The sequence below is a fragment of the Hyperolius riggenbachi genome, chromosome 10 (assembly GCF_040937935.1).
Source record: "Hyperolius riggenbachi isolate aHypRig1 chromosome 10, aHypRig1.pri, whole genome shotgun sequence".
Taxonomy (NCBI): Eukaryota; Metazoa; Chordata; class Amphibia; order Anura; family Hyperoliidae; genus Hyperolius; species Hyperolius riggenbachi.
The window spans coordinates 34901681-34927469 of record NC_090655.1 but is presented as its reverse complement, the minus strand read 5'-3'; the positions used below and the strand labels follow the sequence as shown (position 1 = coordinate 34927469).

The 25789-nt window shown below is 46.2% G+C and overlaps 1 protein-coding gene across 2 annotated transcripts in view; it reads left to right on the top strand.

The window, feature by feature from the left end:
* The window catches only part of SLC25A16 (solute carrier family 25 member 16), a 51969-nt gene that overhangs the window by 519 nt on the left and 25661 nt on the right, over window positions 1-25789 (top strand). For both annotated transcript variants that reach the window (XM_068255231.1, XM_068255232.1), the window contains exons 2-5: window positions 5206-5360; window positions 7649-7741; window positions 11473-11606; window positions 21386-21449. In XM_068255231.1, the coding sequence (XP_068111332.1) occupies window positions 5267-5360; window positions 7649-7741; window positions 11473-11606; window positions 21386-21449 (385 nt within the window). In that variant the 5' untranslated portion in view covers window positions 5206-5266. The remainder of the gene's footprint in view (window positions 1-5205; window positions 5361-7648; window positions 7742-11472; window positions 11607-21385; window positions 21450-25789) is intronic.

Genomic DNA, 25789 nt, shown 5'->3' with positions numbered 1-25789 from the left:
TATACTGTATGTATATTTGTCTGCTGCAATGCTGTATGGGATCAATAGCTTCAGCTTTTTCAGAAATCAATAATCATATGCTGACTCTGATCACTTGATACATAGTCAATAAATGATGTTGTTGCCACTAGTTTATATATTAGTACTTTTAATTTACATACTGGAATACATTGCATTACAATAAAACCTTGGATTGCAAGTAACTTTGCTTAACAAGTAACTTTGCTTAGCAAGACAAGCAAAATGTTCAAAGAAATTTTGACATATTTTGATATTCAAGTGCAAAACTTATACACCTGTCACATCATCACAACTGAGCCCATGGTTCTTCCCCCTTTGAGGCTACAGGATTGTACCCTGAACAGACCTAAAAAATGGAATATGGAACTTACCTGTGGTTTCCTCCACCCCAAGGGGTCCCCCAGCTTCCTCTGGGTCCCCTCCGATCTTCTGCTAGTGGTGCATCAGCTGTGCGACATGGACAGGAGAAGATTTTGTTTTCTTTTGATAGAACAATCAATTATTTTTAACCGACTAAAGACCAAAATTGCTGATTAATTTTTAGTTCTTAAAGTGAACCCGAGGTAAGAGTGATATGGAGGCTGCCATACCAGTTGCATGGCAGCCCTGCTGATCCTTTGCTTCTAATGCTTTCAAGCCATAGACCCTGAACAAGCGTATGCAGATCAGGTGTATCTGACAATATAGTCAGATCTGACAAGATTAGCTGCATGCTTGTTTCTGGTGTAATTCAAACACTTCTTCAGCCTAATAGATCAGTAGGGTTGCCAGGCAACTAGTATTTTTTAAAAGGAAATAGTAGTATATTATATAGAGTATGGCAGCCTCAATCTCGCTCTCACCTTGGGTTCACTTTAATATCGATCGTGATATCAATCACAAATGTCTAAATCCTCTTCTATTTGCGATCAACCATACATTTTGTCTGATCGAACGTCTAATGCCTGGTACACACCATGCAATTTCCTGTCAAACCGGGGGGATCTAATTGATAATCTCCAACAAGTCCAATCCGGTTTCCAATCGATTTTGTGCAAAAGTGATTGGAAAACTGATCAGAAACCTGATTGGATCAGGCATGACATGCACCAGGCATAACTGGGCAAAATCTATTAAAAATCTGTCTAACCACAGAGTTGCACTGTGCATTGCAGTGCAATGCTATGGGCTGCTGATCGGTAAATGTTTCCACCCGGTGCGATCTTGACTGAAAGTCGATCGGACAATCTATTGATTGGGTCGCCTGTGACATGGCTTTCTAGCAGATTCAATCAGAGCGATTGAATTTTGATGCATATGGTTGGGTAATTAGATAAGTGTACAGGCACCTTAAAGAGGAACTTCAGCCTAAACAAATATACTGTTATTAAGTTACATTAGTTATGTTAATTAAAATAGATAGGTAATCTCTTACCCACGCTGTTTTAAAAGAACAGGCAAATGTTTGATTTCATGGTGGCAGCCATCTTTTTAGTTGAAAGGAGGTGACAGGGAGCATGAGACACAGTTCAAACTGTCCTGTGTGCTGATCACCCTTCCCAGTTGCTAGGCAACGTGAATAACAACATAGGAAATCCCATCATACTTTGCACAGCATCAGGAAAAAAAAGCCCGGGCAGTTTTCTTTGATGGGTGGAGCTTAGCTTAAAATGCAGCTAAAAATGATGCTTTGGTAAGAAAAACAAAGTTCTGATGCTGTGAAACTGTTAAAGAGGAACTGTAACGTGAAAACGTCCCCTGGGGGGTACTCACCTCAGGTGGGGGAAGCCTCAGGATCCTAATGAGGCTTCCCACGCCGTCCTACGTCCCTCGGGGGTCTCGCTGCAGCCCTCCGGACAGCCGTGACGTCATTATTTACCTTCCCGGCTCCAGCGCAGGCACTCTGATGGCTGTCGGCTCCGAAGTAGGCGGAAATACCCGATCGCCGTCGGGTCCGCTCTACGGTGCAGGCGCAAGTCTCCGGCGCCTGCGCAGTAGAGCGGACCCGACGGAGATCGGGTATTTCCGTCTACTTCGGAGCCGAAAGCAGCCACAGCGCTCCCGCTGGAGCCTGCAAAGGTAAATATTGAAATTACAGTCGGGTCTGTTGCCGGCTGTTCGGAGGGCTGCAGCGAGACCCCCGTGGGACAGAGGACGGCGTGGGAAGCCTCATTAGGATCTGGAGGCTTCCCCCACCCGAGGTGAGTACCCCCCAGGGGCGTTTTTTAATGTTACAGAGTCTCTTTAAAGAAACGCCAAGCCTTCTCAGTTCTGCTGAGTAGATTTTTAGTCCGGAGGTTCACTTTAAAGCCGGATTTTCAGCCATAAAACCAAATTCCATTTACCAACTGCTCTGTGTTTATTTTGTAGTCTACATGTAGTCTGCATTGCAAGCATTCCTATATAATCATAAGTGTTTCTGCTGTAATGAATCTTATCTCAGTCAGCCAGACTCTTTTTTCTGGTACATTGTCTAGGAGAGGGAAGCTTGTTATCTCCTTCCACATTCCTGCTCCTCACTGATTGGCTGAGGGCAGCTCAGTGGGACAGGCTGAGGCAGAGAAGGGAAATATAACTCACTCTTCTGCAGAAGCTGCTGAAATATGATCTATGCTGTGCTCACATATATTTGCAAAGCAAGCTCGATATGACAGTGCAGTTTCTAGGAATCAAGATCAGCAGCACCACTCTTGAAGAAATAGCTCCTTATTCAGACACGTAATTAAAATCACATGCCCAAAAAATGGACTTAGACACAGTTTCTAGGAGAAGAAAAGAGTAAAGGCCCTTTCAGCAAGTCCCACATTTTTTTCCACGTTTGCGATCGCAATTTTGCTATGCAATGCACTCCATACCAAAATCGCAGTCAAAATCGATCCAAGGTGCGATCGCGCTTTGGTAAAAATCAAATTGCGGTAGTGGAAAATACCTACCGCGATTCCTATGTTATTTAACAAACACATTTAAAAATCGCTAGCGATTTGCGATTCAGCATCGCTAACGCTCACAGTGGAAAAGGGCCCTAAGGGAGGAAATTACATCAGGATTGGCTTCAGTTGGCAGTAAAGATGGAATATGCCTGGAAACAGTTTTCTCTTTATATACTATATAAAATTCACTGAAATCAAAAAGTGAACAGTACAGTACATATGTTATGTAAGTAGACCAAGTATTTATATAAGTGTTGTTGTTTTTTTCCCTGGGATAGTATGGCTGACCCTGCTGCTTTAAGAATGAGTAGCCTGTATGATATTGGCATGTGTCCTTTTACTGTCCAAATAAGTGCTTGCTTCCTTATAAGAGCAGCTCCGAATAATGATAGTATTTACTTACAAAGGTAGTAAGTAATACCGGTATTGCAAAGGGGGAGGAATCCCATTCCCCAAGTTCCTCTTCCCTTCTATTGTTATTTTTAAATAATCCCCATTGCTTGCTGACCACAGGTCACTGGCTCAGGCAAATGTGCATCACTGCCTCTCTCAGTGACCTTTGTAACAGCGGCAAATCTTCAGCTGTAGTTGCTGCTCTTGGTGAGTTTGCTGGCATTTATGTTACGCAGATAGTAACTTGCAGCTACATTGACATGTATTGCAGCCGTTACACATTTTTGTGCATCATGACCATTTGAGCGAGATACTTGAGATCAGTGTCATAGCCTGTTTGCATATTGATCCATATAGTGACACGTTCGTCTCTCTTTTAAATGATAATGTACGTACAGACATGAGAGACCAAAGATGACCACAAGTAGCCGATTTGGGACACAGAAGTTTGATATCTGTACGTGGAATTAGGGATCCAGAGGACAAATTGCTTACTGGGTTGAATGACTGAGACTTGCTTATCAATGTAGGAAGTGGACTCATGAGTGGAGATGTTATGTTTAGTTTGATTTGTTGTTTCCCCCCTTGTTCTAGAGCAGAGGTGTCAAACTTAATCACACAAGGGGCCAAAATATCTAAAATATCATTCTCCCCCTTAGTGCAGTAGAGTAGTTTGATATTAACCTACTCTGGTGCTACTTCTGGACTGGTCTATAGCACATGCAGCTGCTGGGAAGAACAGAAAAGACAAATGACACAGCTCTACTGCACTACTCTGCAGGGTAGGGTAAGGGTGTGTGTGTGTGTGTGTGTGTGTGTGTGTGTGTGTGTGTGTGTGTGTGTGTGTGTGTGTGTGTTTTTATCAGCCACACAGGGTGGTTTGGATCCAAATAGGGGGCCCCATGATAATTTTTTTGGGGGTCCCATCCAAGGAAAAAAAAGGCAGTGCACTGTTGTTCTTTTACTGCTTACAGTGATGCACAATTGAAGTTCTCGAGGCCAGATAAAGTGGTAAGGATGGTCTTGAGTTTGACACCTGTGTTCTAGAGCAGTGTTTCTCAACATTTTATTAGTATGTACCCCTTTTAAAACCCTGTACTCGCCAAGTACCCCCTAGCATAGTAAACATTATTGCAAGTACCCCTTGACAAATGTATGTATGTATCATATTACATGATAATTGGTTCTAAACAATTTCCAAGCATTTACTATTGCTTTTATTTAGCTAAATTACTAATTTGGTGTTGTTTAAATGGGATTTATCATTTTCTAAAACTCTAAATTTGTTATTCTTGGTTAAGTATAGCAAGTCTGAGTACCCCCTGGAACCATCAGAAGTACCCCCTGGGGTACGCGTACCGCACGTTGAGAACCTAGGTTCTAGAGCATGCTCGCATATAGGGCTTGATTCACTAAACCGTGATATGACAAACAGCACTCCTTATCAAAGATATCACAACTTATCAAAGATATCACACCTTATCAAAGTTAACATGCCTTATCAAAGTAGCATAGCGAGCGCTACAAACTTATGCCTGCTAATTGGCAATGGCACTTGTCCTGCCCTGAGCCCCTGTGGGTTCGTAGTGCTCGCTATGCTACTCTGATAAGGCTTGTTAACTTTGATAACGTGTGCGGTTTGTCATATCACGGTTTAGTAAATCAACCCCACAGGGGGAAATGTCACTTGGTGTGTGGCCAACATCATTTAAAAGACTTGTTTCTTCTGCTGAGTAAAGGTCATTTGCGCGACATTGCTCATTTGTGTGCGCTGACTTATATCTAGCCTGTGTATAGAGCTATATAGTCTGCTTTATTTCACATCCTAATTTACAGATGCCCCTCTAACTTACTTATGTAACCTTGTTTGTTTATTGTTCAGCCTGCCCTCCCTGTGCGACTCCTGCACTTCCTGTAGAGGAGGGCTGCACCTTTTTCCAAAGATGACGTCTGAAGCTGCTATTGCTCCATCCAAAGGCAAACTATCCAACACAGGATATCGGGACTACTACTGGCTGCGTTCCTTTGTGGCAGGAGGTGAAGTTCTATTCAATGACATGTTTCTAAAGTCTGGTTTCCGATCAATAAAATGATCCGATCTGGGAAAAAATATACAGCCTACTGATTGCCAGCGACCGATCCCAAGCTCAAGATCAAATCTGTTTCTCGATTGGAAGCAGACATGCTGCAAAATATTGATGGAAATGTTGGCTGTTGTTCCATGTGTTGGCCCTCAGTGGCAAGGCGTTTTTGTCTGTGTAGAAGCAGATTAGCGGATGACAAATCACTTTTAGGGCTCTTTTCCACTATGAAATGCGATCGCGATTACAATCGCGTTTCAATTTCCACATTGCGATTGCGATTGAGCCACTATACTCAGTATAGTAAAGCTCAATCACATCCAAAACGCGGCAGGATGACGATCGCGTTTTGACTAAAATCGCATCGCAATCGGATCGCACTAATGGAAATTGCTGCTGCAGTTTCCATTAGTTTAATGTACCTTGCGATTTGCGATCAGAATCAAATCGCAAATCGCAGGGTAGTGGAAAAAGGCCCCTCTGATCGCAAATCGCAAGATACATTAAACTAATGGAAACTGCAGCAGCAATTTCCATTACTGCGATCCGATTGCGATGCGATTTTAGTCAAAACGCGATTGTCATCCTGCCGCGTTTTGGATGCGATTGAGCTTTACTATACTGAGTATACCTTGCGATTTGCGATCAGAAGCAAATCGCAGGCTAGTGGAAAAAGGCCCTTAGGGCTTTTTTCCACTATGACATGCGATCGCAATTTCCACCATGCGATGGAAAAAAGGCCCTTAGAGTACTTGATTAGAAGCTCACACATTAGCCACACCCTTCACTGGCAGAATATTCATTGCATGTGGACTCACTGACATAATCCAGGAGTGATTGCAGGGAAATCATAACCAATCATTGCAGTGACAAATCGCACGTGCAGATTCAGAATTAGGCTTGATGCTGCATGTGGCACAGTCTTACAGAGAGATGTGGCTGCCATAAGCACTAACGCCTCATGCACATGCTAGACTGTTCTCAGCCAAAGCAGCTATCTCAGCCAAAAATGTAGTTTATGTACAGGTGTCTCCGAGGTCTGCCAATGTCACTAATGATGTAGCATGGCATCTCTATGTGATAAATGGCAGCTGAGTCCATTGTTCCTCTCTTTACCCCTCCCACTGGAAGCCCCTCTGTGTGGTGCACAGTTGTCATCCTGCCTTTCCTTCCCATACTAATCAATAGCAGAGCAAGGCATCTGTACAATGTTCAGCTCCTGAACAGTCACTCCAGGGATCGAGTCCTAACCCCTTCAGATGACAAGCATTGTGTCAGTGTGTACTCTCATGTGGTCATGTCTAGGAGAACTCATGGAGAAGCATGTGGTTTGTTTGATCAGCTGATGGACTTGCAAAGCTCTTATTTGCGGTGATCACATCCTGTTTTAGCGCATGATCACGACTAGCTAGGCTTGCATATCTATCACCTGACCAAACTAATCACAGTAGGACTATCCACATCAAGAGGTATATATTATAATGATAAATGTCTGTTCATAGCTTCTGTCCAGTAATAGCCAATTCATTTCCCTTTTAGCAGAAGGAGAAAAGTGAGTCAGCCGCCAAGTCCTATCTTTTTCAATACAAAATATGAGTTCTTAATGTTTTCTTTAACACCTGACACAGTTTTTGTGTTGAGCTACACATGGCTTCGCTATTCGTAATCGAAATTGCGATTACAGCTTGCTAGCCGCAGCAAGGGGGGGGGGGGGTGTTAACTTACACATGTCACCACCTATATCCAATGCGCTCTACGTCGCATTTACTCGCGTTCCACTTTACTCCCATGCTTCCTCTTTCGGGTTTAAAGGAGAAAGCATGGGAATGATGTAGAGTGCATCGACTATAGACAGCAGGGCTGTGGAGTCAGTACAAAAATCTTCCAACTCCGACTCCTCAGTTTCTGAAACCACAACTCCGACTCCGGGTGCCCAAAATTCCTCAGACTCCGACTCCTAGACTCCGACTCATTAGTCTATAACTTAACAGGGCTGTGGATTTTGTACAAAAATCATACGACTCCGACTCTCGACTCCGACTCCAACTTCGACTCCACAGCCCTGATAGACAGAGACATAGGTAAGTTAACTCCCCTTCCCCTGCGGCGTCCAGTAAGTTGTACTCGCAATTTCAATTAACTACACTACGCAGTTTTCTTTGTAGCCATGTTTGTATACTATCTTCGCTGCATTCATTGATTTCATACTGTCATTTAACATCAAGCTGCTTTATTTTCTATTAGGGGTTGCAAGCTGCTGTGCTAAAACCACCATTGCACCTTTGGATAGGATCAAAATTTTATTTCAAGCACAAAATGTCCACTACAGACATTTAGGTAAGAACGGCTTTGAATTTCCATAGGTGACCTTTACTCATAATATGCTTAGCAGAGGTTTTGTATGGAGTTGTTCTCCACTTCAGCCTTCCGAAAAGAACACAAAAGGGGCCCAAATCTACTACCTTGCCTAGGACCCCATTACATCCTAATCCATCTCTGACTGTCAGTGTCCCTATTGTCATGCCTTTGTGATTGTCAGTATTCTGTGTATTGCCAGTTTTCAATGTGCTGTCTTTGCCTGCTTTCTATTTTTGTGCCAACCTATACTGGGGGAGAATCATCTGCTGCTTGTACTGGGTATAATATTCAGGTCAGGCTGAAGGTGGTGAATTCCTGTGCACTGGGCCAGTGCTTGTTAGTGCTTGGTACCATTTAGGACTGCAGGTACTCTGTATGTCTTATGTAGAGTATCAATTGCCTTCTTAAACATAAGGTATTTAACTCAGTTTTGAAAGAAATCGGAAGTGTTTACTATACCTGGAGCTTCAGGGTAGTCGTTGTGGTCCTTCGTTGTCGATGCGCTCTGATCCGTGCAGCAGCTGTGCTCCTCTGAAAGCTGCATGCGTGGCCCCTGGACTGCGCACCTCCACGATCGCTCTCCCATTGCCAGGCGTGGCAATTTCGTAAAAATTACAATTGCGCATGCGCCAATCTCTCCCTACGATGGGAGTACGTTCAAACAGGTGCGCGGTCAACTGGCTGTGTTTCCAAGGGGTACAGCTGCTGTCGGGATCCGAGTGGAAAGTCAGCAGGGCCCAGAACGGCTACAGGAGGCTAGAAGAAGCCCTTGGTAAGTTAAACGATGGACATTTTTTTCACTCAAGTATTTAAGTGAGCAATTGGGTTTTCCCATGATGCATCATTCCTGCATATTCAAAACCTCTCTTTTTTTTTACCCCTGAAAGCCAGGCATGCATCCAGAACCGCTGGTGCATAGTAAGCCTATAGCTTATAAATGTATGCATATGCATATAGCCTGTTTATCACTTTCTGGTCCTCATTAGTGCATGGTAAGGACTGACATATGGCTATGTCCTATGTCTAGTGTATACTTCTACAGCACTACTCTGCCAGCTGCCCTTAGTAAGGGCCCTTTTCCACTAGACTGTTTTGCCGATCGCTAGTGCGATTTACATGTAAATCACGGTGCAATTTCTCCATTAGAGCATTTTGATTTCTCCCGACGGTGAACGTCACAATCGTGTCGACTGGAAAAAGAAGCTTTTGCAAACGCATTTGCGATTACGCTTGCAAGTGGAAAAGAAGCCTAAGTGTAACTGTACCTTCAGTGTAAAAATCTTAACTTATTACACCAATCTGCAGTTCTGGATTATAGATATCCTATAAACACGTCTCAGTGTTCTCCCCAGGCTCTTTTAGGCGGGTGCTCCACCCGGCTATTTTTGATGACCACCCGGCTGTTATCTGCTCACCTCCTCCTCTGCTGTAAGCAGAGAAGCGCCAGCCCTTCATTCTCTCACCTCTCTCCACCTGGCTATTTTTTCATACCACCTGGCTGGAAAAAAATTCTGGGGAGAACACTGCGTCTAATTCTTCAAGAGGGACACAACGGGGATAAGAGGCGCGCAGAGATGATAAATTACGAAAAGAATGGAGGTGGGTTAACTCAGTTATCACACAGTATTAGAAACAGGTAAAAATGTATTTGTGCTAAGGCTACATGTTTCGTGAGTTCTTACAGCTCACTTCATCAGGCCGGTTTCTGTGTCCAGGTTTGTATAAATCGCCAAGAATTGAGCACCTCCAATTATTTTTTGAAGTGTTTATCCTTTTACCTTCTAAGCCGTCTTCAAGAAGGGAGTAAGACCGCAACATACTCATACAACAACCTGTGCTGATTTTCAACTGTAAAAATGTCACAAAGGCCTACAATGAGCTATCTATCTCACACCACACTCACCTCTGCCTATATGTCATCATATGCTGATGAGTGAAGTACATTTAGAAATAGGATCTCCACTCCCACATGCAGGATTTCTCATATACCTCTCCTTCTCTGGAACTCTCTTCCTAAATCAGTTCAATATTTTTGTAATATACAAATGCAAACTAAAAACTCACCTTCTCAGGAAAGCATATAGAGTGATTTGGACCATTTAATGCCTGGTACGCACCATGCAATTTCTCATCAGATAGATGGGTCGAGAGATATAATTTTTTTCTGATGGATTTTCTGATCACTTCTATGAAAATCGATTAGAAAAACGTTGGGAAATCAGATCGGACCTGTCGGAAATTATCTATTCGACCCATCTATCTGACGGGAAATTGCATGGTGTGTAGCAGGCTTTAGAACCGCATAAAAAGTCCGGTGCCGTAGCTAGGGATGCTCTCACAAGTAAATCCGAGTGCCTAAGCACTCGAATTCGTGATTTAACCACTTCCCCCTAAGACGGTTTTTACTGTAATGGACGAGCGATTTTCACCTTTCAGTGCTCATCCCTTTCATTTGCCAATAGCTTAATCACTACTAATCACAATGAAATGATCTATATCTTGTTTTTTTTCACCACAAATTGGGCTTTTTGCGGTTGATATTTGTTTTCGGGAATCACTTTATTTTCTATACATTTTAAAGGGAAATACGAGGAAAAAATACACTATTTCTCTAATTTCATCCCCTATGGTTTTAATATAAACACTGCTACTGTACATAAAACCCACACATTTTATCTGCCCATTTGTCCTGGTTATCACAAGATTTTAATTATGTCTCTAGTGTAAAGTATGGTGACAATATATCGTTTGGAAGTAAGGTTTATTTTATTTAATTTTTTGGTGTTTTTTTTTTCTCTCAATTTTCAGGTGCACGGGGATGCACGCGCACAGCGGCAGCAGCACTGTCCTGGAGCCATTTAGAGGCTCTAGCAGGATGTTTTTATAAGTCAGCATGTCATTAAGTGGTTAAGTGAGCATTAATTACCGCAGATGTGGAGTGGGAACATAAGGGGTTATTTACCCATAAAGTTGCGTCCGCCCTGCGCTCCAAATTGGATGCTCACGCGTCCTATTGATCGCGTTGCAAGCCTCGCACATACACACTTCCTCCTTCAAGCCGGAAGGAGGAAGTGTCCGCAGTGAGGCTTGTAACACGATCAATAGGATGCGTGTGCATCCTATTTGGAGCGCATGGAGGACACAGCCTTATGGGTAAATAACCCCTTATGTCCCCACTCCACACCTGCTGTAATTGATGCTCATTCAAATCACAAATTCAAGTGCTTAGGCCAGTGGTCCTCAAACTAAGGCCCGCGGGTCGAATGTGGCCCCCTGAGGCTTTTTTTTTTACTGACCCCCCACACACAAAATGTATTCCTTATAGATGCGGTCAGCTACATCTTTAAATATTGGTTGTCCGCATATAGAGTAGCAATGCTGGCACCAACCATCCACATGGAAGCCAGAAAGCAGTAATTCGCTGGTTTCCAATCAAATTCCACATCAGGTGACACTGCTGTCCAATTGGACTGCAGGTTGTCACCTGGGTATAGTTCACTGTTTGGCCTGCAAAGACTTCTACATAATTTTATGTATACTCCGGCCCCCCAGCAGTCTGAAGTATGTTGACCCGGCCCTCAACCCAAAACGTTTGGGGACCCCTGGCTTAGCCACTCGGATTTACTTGTGACAGCATCCCTAGCCTTGGCATCAGTTTTCACACTGTAGATAATGTCTGTGTGTTACTTTTTGACCGTTTGTCATTACAGGCGTTCTCGCCACCATCAGAGCTGTGAAACAGAAAGAAGGCTTCCTAGGTTTTTATAAAGGAAATGGAGCCATGATGATCAGGATCTTCCCATATGGGGCCATACAGTTCATGGCATTTGATAGATATAAAAAGGTATTTGTCTGTCTCCAGATTTCTCTGTTCACCACATTAGGTTCTCATTTACCTGATAAGCCTGTCTGACCAGCATTTACTAGGCTGCACTTTATCTTTTCTGTAAACAGTGAAGTTATGACTGGAATTATGTCTGAATTTCAGGAAATGTTTTACATATACACTCCCACAACAGCATAAAGAAACTGTAGGTTGTTAATAAAATATCTTTTTTCATTCAGTGGTGACAGGAACATTTCTAGGCTCTCCCCTTCCAGATGGACTTCTACATCGTTTGGGTGTACATTTAAAATGGGCACCGCCAAATTTTGGCGGAAAGATGGCTCACCTTGCTTCCACTGAACCTCTGGGCTCCAATTGGAGGAAGCTCACAGAGGCGGTCAGCGGCCGGGACAGAGGCGGGGGAGCACTGACTGAATGACAGACTGCAGGTAAATAGAAGGCTAGCGACAAGCAGATTGTCACTAGCCTGGCTCTTTTTTCAGGGGGCACAGCAGGCCCCAGGGGGGACTAGAGGCGGCAATAGAGAGACAGAGAGGCATGTGATTATGCACAGAACATGCCTATGTGTCCTTCTAAGATTTAAAATATCCGCCTTGGGTTCTCTAAATACTGAAAATTGCGCAAAAGGTGGATCAGCGCAACACCAGGCCGCCTCCGAATGGCCTCCATCAGAGATGCGCTGAGCCCCCTCAGGAACTACAAACGCACCTTGAACCCAAACAGAAGCTCTGCATATACACCAAAAGCATGGCTATTAAGTGGGAGCAGCTGACCAAAAACGAATTACATTAGTACATAGCAAGGAAATGAGCAGCGCTACTTAAAAACAGACTACTGCCTACCTGCAAAAGAGTGCAAGCCCCACTTGTGGGGTCGAATACACACCGAGCATACACATGACCTGTCTACCACTAGAGGAGGATGTTGGTTTCCATTAACAGCTTGCATGCAACCTATTAAGTACTCGTCTCTCCCACTGCGAAGAAGTCAATCCTCCATGGGAGGGGCCTAACACTAACTAAATCCTAACCTATGTATATGCATAGCCTGGGTGCGGCTAATCAAATAAAATAGAAAATACTCTAAATACTATTCCGCTTCAAAGTTGTCCCAACTCGGGGGGATGGGGGAGGAGACCTTGCTGGTGGCCAAATTACCTCATATTTTTCTTATTTGAGCTCCGGCAATCAACGGTGCCCCAATTAGTCCCTGAGCGTCGCTATAGCCGTAATTTTCATTACAGCCCAAGGTGGCACCGAAAATTAGTTGATCTGCTGACTGGTGTCTCCAGGGAAGTAAGGGTTCTGCGGGTGCAGTGGCGGCTCCAGCTTCAGATTTTTGGGGGGGGCTCAAAGGGGGCACGAGGGCTGGCAGGCCGGGCTTGGGGGGGGGGGGGGGGGGGGCGCCGCGGTGAAAAATTGGGCGTGGTCATGATGTCATGTGGGCGGGGCTAACTGTAATGTAGTTGTACCAGCTAACGTAGTTACATGGAAAAAAAATGAAGTAAACGCACATAGTGACAGGTAGCCTTTCACCAGTAAATGCACATAAGAATCAGCTTTTCACCAGTTAATGCACATAATGACAGACTGCGTTTCTGCAGTAAATGCACATAAGAGCCTGCTTTTCACCAGTTAATGCATGTAATGACAGACAGTTTCCCCATTAAATGCATATAAGAGACAGCTTTTCACCAGTTAATTCACATAATGATAGTCTGCGTTTCCGCAGTAAATGCACATAAGGGACAGCTTTTCACCAGTTAATGCACATAATGACAGACAGCATTTCCCCAGTAAATGCACATAAGAGACAGCTTTTCACCAGTTAATGCACATGACAGACAGCCTTTCACCAGTTAATGCCCATAAGAGACAGCTTTTTACCAGTAAATGCACATAAGAGACAGCTTTTCACCAGCTAACGCACGTAATGACAGACAGCTTTTCACCAGTAAATGCACGTAATGACAGACAGCTTTTCACCAGTAAATGCATGTAATAACAGACAGCGTTTCCCCATTAAATGCACATAAGAGACAGCTTTTCACCAGTAAATGCACGTAATGACAGACAGCGTTTCTGCAGTAAATGCACATAAAGAGACAGCTTTTCGCCAGTTAATGTACATAATGACAGACAGAGTTTCCCCATTAAATGCACATAAGAGACAGCTTTTCACCAGTTAATGCACATAATGACAGACAGCGTTTCCCCAGTAAATGCATGTAATGAGAGACAGCGTTTCACCAGTTAAAGCACATAATGACAGACAGCCAGTGTCCCCAGTATATGTAGCCAGGCGTATAGCTGTCCCCAGTATATGTAGTCAGGCTAGTGATGGTGGGCTGGGGGCCCCAGGGCACCTCAGGCCTGGCCGGTGGTGGGCTGGAGGCCTGAGACCTGGCTGGTGGTGGTAGGCTGGGAGCCCCAGGGCAGCTAAGGCCTGGCTGGTGGTGGTAGACTGGGGGCCCCAGGGCAGCTAAGGCCTGGCTGGTGGTGGTAGGCTGGGGGGCCCCAGGGCAGCTAAGGCCTGGCTGGTGGTGGTAGGCTGGGGGGCCCCAGGGCAGCTAAGGCCTGGCTGGTGGTGGGAGGCTGGGGGCCCCAGGGCAGCTAAGGCCTGGCTGGTGGTGGGAGGCTGGGGGCCCCAGGGCAGCTAAGGCCTGGCTGGTGGTGGGAGGCTGGGGGCCCCAGGGCAGCTAAGGCCTGGCTGGTGGTGGGAGGCTGGGGGCCCCAGGGCAGCTAAGGGCTGGATGGTGGTGGGAGGCTGGGGGCCCCAGGGCAGCTAAGGGCTGGCTGGTGGTGGGAGGCTGGGGGCCCCAGGACAGCTAAGGGCTGGCTGGTGGTGGGTGGCTGGGGGCCCCAGGGCAGCTAAGGCCTGGCTGGTGGTGGGAGGCTGGGGGCCCCAGGACAGCTAAGGCCTGGCTGGTGATGGTCGGATGGGGGGCCCCAGGGCAGCTCAGGCCTGGCTGGTGGTGGTGGGATGGAGGGCCCCAGGGCAGCTCAGGCCTGGCTGGTGGTGGTGGGATGGAGGGCCCCAGGGCAGCTCAGGCCTGGCTGATGGTGGTGGGATGGAGGGCCCCAGGGCAGCTCAGGCCTGGTGGGAAGGCCTCAGGCCTGGCTGGTGGGATGAGGGGCCCCAGCCCCCAGGGCAGCTCAGGCCTGGCTGGTGGTGGTGGGATGGGGGGCCCCAGGGCAGCTCAGGCCTGGCTGGTGATGGTGGGATGGGGGGCCCAAGGTCAGCTCAGGCCTGGCTGGTGGACTGGTAGGTGGGCTGGGGCCCCAGAGTCAGGCCTGGGGGTTGTTGGTGGTGGTGCTGCTGGTGCTAGGCTCAGGAGGCCTGGGGGGGCTGCGGCAGAAAGACAATTTGGCAGTTGACTGGGAGAGGACAGCCACCGCCCACCGCACCCACCTTTTCGCGGAGTTCCGACTTCAAGTCCTGCTCCTGCTGCCTGGCTAGCCTGGCTGTCAGGTCCAGAGTCCAGCCCCGCTGCCACTGTCCGTGTGTCGGTGCCTGGGTGTCCGTGTCTGTGTCACACACAGGCAGCGTGACTAGCCCGCCCCGCAGAGAGAGTCTGACTGTGACGCAGTCACACTTTTATAACGCCGCTATACGCGACGCCGGCGAGTCGCCACCACCACGTTACCCCTGGGGCGGGCCGCTCTGCGTGACTCACTCAGCTGAGCCTGCGCCCGGCCCAGGGACAGAAGAATGGAAGCGGACATGTCGGCCGGCCAGGGTGGGTGGGTCCGTGGGATCGCTGCTGGGGTGGGTGCCAGCTCAAGCCCTTGCCCAGTCGCCCTCCTCCCAGAGTCCCAGACTCCCAGGCAGCCCTCGGCTCCACTCACTGCAATGCAGCCAGAGAGTGACGACGAGCCAGGTCGGGTCGGACACAGCCGGCGGCGGCGGGGGGGCTTTGAGAGGGGCTAATGAGTTGCCAGCTGGGGCTTAAGCCTGGGTAAGCCCCAGCGTGGCGCCGCCACTGGGTGGGTGCCATACTTCCCTGTAAGTTTTTGTTTTGTGGTATGGTCCATGCTCCTCCCATAATCTAATGCAGGGAACTGGATTATTTGTCTGAAACGCGGTGCCCTGTCTGCAGAGAGAAATCTGTAGGAGGAAGAAGAACCTGGCAGTTGTTGGGTTGCTGCCAGGTGAAGACTTGCACTAAAGCTAGCCACAGATTTCCAGCCAATGTTCCAAAACAATCGATTTATTTCTGAAAATAATTTATTCAGATGAAATTGATTCCTACCACACATTGCACATCAATTTCCAATAGATTTCTGGTGTGTTACGGATTACTATTATTATTATTGTTTATCATCCTCTATGTATGTATGTATTTTGTGTACTGTTAAAGACTAAAGGCAGAATACCCGGCCTACAAATGTATACATTTAAGCTCTTTATTTTATGTTGTAGTTATAAAAGTGAGTGTCATAAAATGCCATAACTAGGAGGCAGGGAGGATTCTGATTAGCTAAAGATTACACCTGTATTGGTTGCTAGGCAAGGTTTCAAGGACAGCTCAGTGCTTTATTATATAAAGTCACCTGCCTACTGAACTTTGTAACAATGAAATCCTCTGCATGATTAGATAGCTTCTAACAGGCTTGTTGCTGCTACAGCAGCCATTTGTTCTGTGAGGCGCAGACATGGAAATCTCCCCTCCAGAGAAGCTTCCTTAGATACTCCATGTGAAGTATATTCACTTCATGCTTGAAAGCCAGGGTTCCAGACATAAACAGCTTATTGTGTATATATAATCCGTTAACCTCCTAAGCGGTATGATTCTCTCCTTTTCAGTTTCTAAAAGCGGGACAATGTTTTCTGTGCAAAGAATCCGACTGCTAAGTATGGACAGCCCTCCACAAGTTTAGTTATCCAGAGAGCCCCCTGCAGTTTAGGCAGCCTGCGAGTGAGCCCCAAGTGTAGGTAGCCGCCAGAGTGCACCCCCCTAGTTTAGTCAGCCATAGGCCTCTTGCACACTGCATGCATTTCAGATTCCGATTCCGCTTTTTAATCTGTTTTTACATCCGATTCCGATTCAGATTTTTAATCTTAACTGCATGCTGCGTTTTTTGATCCGTTTTTCTGTTGAATGTATTCAAGGAAAATCGGAAACGGAATCGGAATCGGAAACGGAATCGGAATCGGAAAACGGATTTGCAGTGTGCAGGGAGCCATAGGGTGACCCCAGTAAAGGTGGCCAGAGTGCAGAGTGTTACCCTCTGTAACAAATAGCCCCCCCCCATACACCTAGTATAAGTAGCCAGAGAGTTCCCCCTTTTTATAGGTAGCCAGGATATTGCCCGCACCCCCACCAGTTTATGTAGCCAGAAAGTGCTCCCTGTAATAGGTAGCCAGAGAGCCCCTCCCCTCAGTGCAGGTAACCAGAGACTGCTAATCTTCCTCCTTTAGTATAGGTGGATAGGAAGTGCCCCCCCGGTTTAGTAACGGTCGCTTGAGGCCCCCATCACCCATGCAGAGTGTGCAGCGGAGCCCATTGATAACTCACCTCCACCGGATCCGATCACTTGCTGCAAGCCTACCTCCTGCCCTGTGGGGGGGCTGCATCCCTGTGCTGAGATCTCCCTCTGTCATCGTGTGACAGACGGCGACGTTTGCATAGCGATGGGACCCTGGGTGGACATGGAGAAGGCGGGCTACTGCTGCTGTATTTCGGGGAGGTGAGTGATCCTACAGCTTCGGTGCGCACTCTTCACGAGTGTAACTCGGGGTACTGCTAATTGCAGCTAAAAGTAACCCCGAGCTAAACTCGGAAATACCGCCAAAGGGGTTCAAACTGCGTAAGCTTTAAGGAAGCTGGAAAACACACTGACTCAGTTCAACGCAGATAATTATGGTCCCATTGTAGCCCAAAATTCCCATAAACCAGAGATGATACTAGTTACCCAGTTCATATGTTTTTGGCCTGATTGAGCAATGATCTTATGTCTGTGGTTGCACAAGCTGGTTGCTTTCAGCATTTGCTTTGTCCTTTGTTGTGTAACCTTCCATCTGTCATCCTTTGTACCATTGTATGTATTTATTGTCCAGCACTGTGTATTATGTTGGCGCTATATAAATAATAATAATACAGTAATTGCTTTCACAGCTTTTGCATTGTAACACATCATGTTATTCTACCTTGCTGCATGCAAGCTTTGAATTTGCGTGCATATAATGCACACAGTGTCCATTGCAAATCGCACACATTATGCAATGCGCACAGTGGGAATTCTGCTGTCTGAATCCATTAGAACAACCTGTAACAATTGTGGCCTATTGCATGTAAATTAGGACACTGTGAATAACATTGCAAAATGGCAGTGGGATTGTTTGGCTATTTGTATGAGGTGTGGAGGATGATGGGAAATCGCTTGTGTAAAGGTGCCTATACATCTAGCGATATATGGGGAGATCTACCAACAGACAGTTCTCTCTTTGGTCAGGTTGCCCATGCACCACAGGCCGATACCCAATCGATTTCAGCATGAAATCTCTCAATAATTGGCCTTCTGACATTACTACTGTCACTGTCCCCCTAAACGCACGTTTTTCTGCATAGAAACACACTTGGGCCTCAATTCACGGAGCTTTATCAAACACTTTATCAAACGTTTGAAAATTTACCTCATTGATAATTTTGAATTCAAAGTGTTATATATTTATTGAATGTTTTATCGATAAAACGTTCAATAAATCTATAACACCTTAGTGAATTCAAAATTAGATTTTACCTATGAGGTAAATTATCAAACGTTTGATAAAGTGTTTGATAAAGCTTAGTGAATTGAGGCCACGGTGTGCAGAAAACATACGCAGAAAAACGCGCGCAGAAAACTGAAAGTAAGTGTGTTCCCTGTCAAAAATTTAGGGGTACAGCGGCTGGGGGTTCTGTAACATTTGTTGCTGTTCCCAATATTGCACGCTGTTATCAACGCGCACCTGATCGACCACGTCGGCCCGATCGGTATGCTTGCTGGGGCACTTTCATCCGAGATTTTCATCCGTTTTGAATAATAATAATAATTGCAGTATTTGTATAGCGCCTTTCTCCTGTCGGACTCAAAGCGCTTGCGAGGCAGCCACTAGAGCGCACTCAGCAAGCAGTAGCAGTGTTAAGGAGACTTGCCCAAGAAACTCCTTACTGAAATAGGTGTTGGCTTACTGAACAGGCAGAGCCGAGATTTGAACCCAGGTCTCCTGTGTCAGAGGCAGAGCCCTTAACCATTGCACTATCCAGCATAGAATTGCTAGATGTATGGCCAGCTGTATGCTAGGTACACACGATGCAATTTCCCATCAGATTGATAGGTCGAATCAAGGGCTGCGGAGTCGGAGTGATTTTGGGTACCTGGAGTCGAGGTTAAAGTCATGAGTCGGTGGTTTCATAAACTGAGGAGTCGGAGTCGGATGATTTTTGTACCGCCTCCACAGCCCTGGTTGAATCAGTAATTTCAGACATGCCAAATCTGCTCCAGATCGATAACGGAAAGAATTTTCAGATCAGTACTGCACTCATTATCAATCGGGAGCACTTCGATCTAACGAGAAATTCCATTGTGTGAACCTAGCGTAAGGATACACCAAGATACATACTGATAAATGCAAAACAAAAATAAAATCTTGCACTGCCACAAATAATCTTGTGCCATTAAATAAAGATATTGGGGACTTGTCTCGGTGATGCGGTTTAGGAATGACAGCGACTTTTGCTGTGATATCAGTACAGTTTAGGGCAGCTTCTTATGCTCTATTTTCATTACCCAAAGCACATTTTCTTAGTCATCTCAGACAAAATAGAGCTGCGATTGTCTTCAAAACATTCACCTGAAACAATCATTCCAGGCAACACTAACTGTACTTGGGACATTATTATTATTTATATATAATATATATATTATTATTATTAGATTTATATAGCTCCAAAATATTGCGCAGCACTAGACAATAAATAAGGTTACAGACGATGATAATAAGGGGTGACAACACAATACAGGTAGTCCCAACATACGAATGACCCGCCAATACGAACGCCTGCTGATCCGCGCGATGACGTCACAAAGTCAGGGGCTACCTCTTCTGCTCTCCTCCAGATCAGTTTCTTTACCAGAGTAGGAGCAGCAGAAGCCGCATCATGTCTCACCTGGTCCGCAGCGATCACCGACATCCTCTCTCTCTACTGTACTCCTGCTGGATACTCCTGCCTCGCGTAATGACGCGTTCAGGGGAAGCAACCACTAGGGGCAACAGTGAAAGGAGAGAGGAGGTCAGTGATCACTGCGGACCACGTGAGACACGCTGGAGGAGAGCATGAAGTAAGAGGCACAGCAAGACACAAGGGGGAGAGAGCGATATGGAGGCTGACATTTTGATTTCTTTAAAGAGACTGTAACAAAAAAAAGTTTGCCTGGTGGGTACTTGCCTCGGGAGGGGGAAGCCTCAGGGTCCCAATGAGGCTCCCCCCACTCCTGTAGCTGCAGGCAGTCCAGCGCTGGCTCCCCCGAAGAGTCCCGGAATCCTCCCCTGACAAGCCTTGATTTATTTACCTTTCCTGGCTCCAGCGGGGGCGCTGTTGCGGCTCTCAGCACGAAGTCGGGTCCGCTCTACTACGGAGGCGCAGGAGACTTGCACCTGCGCAGTAGAGCGGGCCGTAACGATCGGGTATTTCCGCCTATCTCCAAGCGGAGAGCGGATACTGCGCCTGCACTGGAGCCGGGAAGGTAAATATTACATCCCTGCTGTTCGGGGGGGGGGGGGTTATCTCCGCAGCCGTGGGGCACAGGAGGACGGGGGAAGCCTCGATCGGATCCGGAGGCTTTCCCCTAGCGAGGTGAGTACCCCCAGGGGAAATTTTTGTAGTTACAGAGTTTTTTTTAAACAATGCAGACTGCCTGGCTGCCCTGCCGCTCCTTTCTCTCTAATACCTTTAAGCCCAATCTACACGATACGATTCTTTGTACAATTCGATTACGATTCTATTTACGATTCTATTAAATCCGACATGTCCGATCGGGATTCGATTTAGTTCGATTTGCAATTGCAAAACCATGGCAAATTGAATTGCATCGAATCCTGATTGGACATGTTGGATTTAATTGAATCGTAAATAGAATCGTAATCGATTCGTACAAAGAATCGTATCGTGTAGATTGGGCTTTGCTCATAGATCCTGAACAAGCTTGCAAATCCGGTGCTCTGACAGGATTTGCTGCATGCTTGTTTCAGGTGTGTGATTCAGACATTACTAAAGACAGAAGGATCCGCGTGGCTGCCAGGCAATTTGCATTGTTTGAAATGAATTAAATATATCAGCCTCCATATCCCTCTCACTTCAGGAGTTCTTTTAATGAGGCGTTCTCATGTAAGTGGGATAAGTTTACCCATACACCGGCCTGGTACATGTGGCGGCACTTCTCTGGCATGTCCACCTTTTGTGAGCTCACTCTTTGTTTTCCATTTTACCTTCGTACTGAAAAGTGAAGGTTTCAAGCAATGTATTGCTAAGGATCTTCACATCTCCAGCTCTCTATATAAGTATTCTATATGGAATTGTTGTTTCTGGAGTGGAGATAATGCGACGCTTCTTGACATGGATGTACCCAGGAAGCTGGTAAATGAGTCTGCAGTGTGGATTCACAGAGAAGAAAGATGACTATTGTCCGGATTATCTAACTCATCTGCGCCTTCATATTTCTCTTCAGTCTGTTCAGCTTAGATGTGACTTACTTATGCCACATAAACAGTTGTTTCTTTTTCTTCTTTTACAGTTAGTACGCAAAAAAATTAACAGGTCGGAACATTTGCACAGATTGCTGGCCGGATCCATGGCAGGTACGATATCAACAGGTCAAGGCTAACTGAAAGTCCTAATAACACCAATAAGGGTCCATTCACACTTGAAAGTAGCAAAACGCTTAGCGCTAAGCATTTTGCGCTGGGGATTTTACTGCAATTAGCGCGGTAAAATCACTAAACACTCGCTATTTCCGACTATCGTGACCAGCGCTTGTTTGTGAACAGGCAAATGTTTGTGATGTCATGAGGGCAGCCATCTTTTTGGTTGAAAGGAGGTGACAGGGAGCATAAGACACAGTTCCAACTGTCCTGTGTGCTGATCACTCCTCCCAGTTGCTAGGCAATGTGAATAACAACATAGGAAATCCCATCATGCTTTGCACAGCATCAGGGAAAAAAAGCCCGGGCAGTTTTCTTTGATGGGGCGGAGCTTAGCTAAAAATGCAGCTAAAAATAAGGCTTCTATAAGAAAAACAAAGTTCCGATGCCGTGAAACTGTTAAAGAAACATCAAGCCTTTTCAGTGCTGCTGAGTAGATTTTTAGGCCGGAGGTTCACTTTAAGCATTGTACTGCGATTGCACCCAATTGCCATTAAATGTGAAATGCCCGCGATCAGGGGGTAATCGTGGCAGTGAAATTACTGCCATATAGTTATAATTGCGCTAGCGCTTTAAGAAGCGCTAGAACTTTGGTGATTAGCGGGAATCGCGTGCTAATTGCGCTAGTGTGAATGGGCCCTTACTGGCATAAATATCTGTATGTGCTTAAATTAGTGGCATAAAAGAAACAAGTCTCATATTTGGTCAGGGCCAAATCCCAGAATACACCGTATTTTAGTGTCTATCATATTACGTATTTTCTTTTCTTTTTACTCAAACCTTGCTACCGTAGCAGCTGTAATACTCCTATGGGAGATTTGTGTCTATAGTGGTTGTTTAGCAGCGGATCATTAGCAACCTCAGGGGAGGTGTCTGCACACATGCTAGCTAGGTCTTTGGCTGAGAACATAATAAATAATGGAATCTGCTAGAGATCCATGCCGCAAGGTGGCCGTCTAATTGTAATTTTGATTTATTTTTGGACAAAGTCAATCCAAACTATTGATCTAGTATGCTGGGGAGATCTCGTTCAAAATGGGGTGGTCAAGTCTCCCCCATTTGTAATGTGTCCTCCCCCCTGGGCCTGTGGTGAGTGTTGTGGCTGTGCTTAAAGAGGAACTCCAGTGAAAATAATGTAATAAAAAAGTGCTTCATTTTTACAATAATTATGTATAAATGATTTAGTCAGTATTTGCCCATTGTAAAATCTTTTCTCTCCCTGATTTACATTCTGATAATTATCACATGGTGACATTTTTACTGCTGGCAGGAGATGTCAGTAGAAGTAGAAGCTGCTTGCTTTTTGGCAGTTAGAAGCAGCTGTAAACAGCTGTTATTTCCCACAATGCAACAAGGTTCCCACTGTGATGTCAGAACCATGGTCCTGACATCACACTGTGGGAGGGGTTTCACCACAATATCAGCCATGGTGATCAGTTTGTGAAAAGGAAAAGATTTCTCATGGGAAAGGGGGTATCAGCTACTGATTGGGATGAAGGTCAATTCTTGGTTACAGTTTCTCTTTAAGCTCACTTGTCCTTTGTCTTCTCTCCATTGCTGCCAGATGCCTGTACCCCTTGACCTGATGACTTACCGTATATGGTCACACACGTGCCATTGGGTGATGGGGTCCAGGCATCCTGGCAGTGATGGAGAGAAGATACAGGAGAAGCGCACCAGCGGACAGGTAAGTGAGAGCACCGCTTCAACTCTCACCACAGGCCCAAGGAAAACCGATTACATGGGGGAGACCTGGGGGGCCGTGGCCAGTGTTGCCAACTCATCCCTTTAATTACTGACACATCTAAGTTATACAGGTTCTGGGGCTTCTTACACATAATCAGTGCCTTAACTGCATCTACCTAGCCCCGAAACCTGTTTAATTCATGCGTGTCAGTAAATAAAGGGATGAGTTGGCAACACTGGCCGTGGCAGGCAAAGGAGGCTGCACAGACTGCAAATAGACCTCTCTGATCAGTGAGGGATCTATCTGATGATGAAATCTGGTGGTCACCTGCCAGTGTATGGGCACCTTTAAGATGGCCATACATCACTTGATGTGCCATCAGATCAACCACTAGATTGAATCTGATCAGCGAGGGATTTATTGCCTGCCCATATACTGCACACAGATTTCCAATAGATTTCAGGATGAAATCGACTGGAAATCTTCCTTTCACTGCTCCTCCCAAGTGTGTATGTGTCCTCCAATCCCCCCCCCCCACCCGTGTGCATTGTTGAAGGCTCATCTGTTACAGGTGGATCCTGGCCTCCTTTGGTGTCTGGCGTCACCCCAAGTATCTGTACCACATGACACTGACGCGTGTAGTGATGTTGCTCCATGCGCCAGTGTCATGTGACACAGGCACTCACGGTGACGCTGGACACTGAAGAAGGCTAGGATTTGCGATGGTGTGACAGGTGAGCCCATAACACTGCACACAGCCATGGGGGGGGGGACATAGACAACTGGGGGGACGCCGGCCAGGGGCCCATAGATCGTCGGGATATCTAACACAATTATCACCGTGCACCTAATTGAGCTTTTGCAGCATTTGCGATTGATCCTTTTGACTGATTATGGCTAGAAATTGAGCAAAAGATTGAGTGTGTGGCTATGTTGCAGTATCAGTTCCCACCCGATAGTATTATCGGATCAAAAGGTAAATTGACCCTCAAAATCATGATGTATAGCCTCTGTTCCCACCTGCTGCCAGATCACGTGCGGCCAGCGAGAGCGGACAGTGTAGTGTCCACTCTGATGGTCCAGCTGGAGCCTGCCTGCCCGGGATTATCACGGACTGCACAGAAATGCGGCCCACTTATGCTGGGTACACACAATGCGTTTCCGCGTTCGATGCGCCGCTCGATTCGCATCAACTCGATTATTTCCGACATGTCCGATTCGCGTTTTGATGGATCGTTAGGTTGATTTGCCATACTTTACATGGCATTCGACCTAAAAATAATCGAAATGCGCTCGGAAATGCTCGGAAATAATCGAATCGAGCGGCGCATTCGACGCGGAAACGCATCGTGTGTACCCAGCATTACTGTACCGGATCCCGTGGATACGTTGCAGTGTGACAAGTTCCTATTTATAAAACACGAGCTGTTTACTGTCTAGTGATGAGTGGAGAATGGACAAAAGAGTCTGTTCTCTGCTCAAGAGGGAACACAGCCACCATACAATTTTCTGTTAGATTCTTCTGTTAAGCCTCATCTACACGTGTAGATGAGGCGGCGATCCGGCGGCTGGATTAGCCGCTGGATCGCCTCTTCCGCATCCCCGCACGTGCCCGCCACGTCCCCGCTCGCCGCGCGTGCGCCGGATTCGATTCTCCGCTCGTCCCCGCCGGCGCCGCTTATCTTCCGCTCGATTCCCTGCCATTGTCCCCTCGCGGGGAGCGAGCAGGGAATCGGCGGAAGCAAGATCCGTCCTGTCGGATCTTATCAATCGAGCCGCATCAGCGGCTCGATTGATAAGAAACCTCGCGGCCGCATCTACGCGTGTAGATGCGGCTTTAGATTTTTCTGTTAGATTTTCTGTTAGAATGCATAATTAGATTATTTTCTGTAGAGAATGGTCATTATCTCTGGTGCATTGTCTTCTGTTTATCTCCTGCTGAGTAGCACAATGCCTTAAGGCCCATACACACGTCCGTTTTTCGTGACCCGACGTTCGCAAAAAACGGACGTGTATATGGGCCTTAATTGCTTGGCAGATAGATGGTAAGATAGATACATTTCCAACATGTTGAACTTTATCTATCTGGCAGGTAAATCTAATGCTGGGAATACACGGTACGTTTCTGTACTGTGTATCGAGCCACTGATGGCTCAATTGATAATATCCGACGCGTCCGATACCCTGCCAGATCGATTCTGCACTCTATACCGGCGGGCAGAACAATAGAATAAAACGAAAAGAAGATAAGAAGTGCCCGCGGGGACGCGCCGGAATCTATCGTGCGGCTCGATAAACGGTACAGAAGCGTACCGTGTACTCCCAGCATAACAGAAAATTGTATGGTGTATTCCCAGCATAACTGTGCTAGTCATTCTATGCAGAGCAGTTATAGGCACTACATGTAATAAAATGCATATGGAAAGCAGCAGCCATTGTTTCTCACCCTTCTGCATTATTCCTGTAACTGATTGTTCCTGCTGGAAGACAAAGGTGAGGGATTTAATGGCTACTTTGCATCCTTTAGTTGGACATACTTGTAGAGAAGGTTTGATATCCAATCCCCTGATAAATAATTCAGCAGTTTACA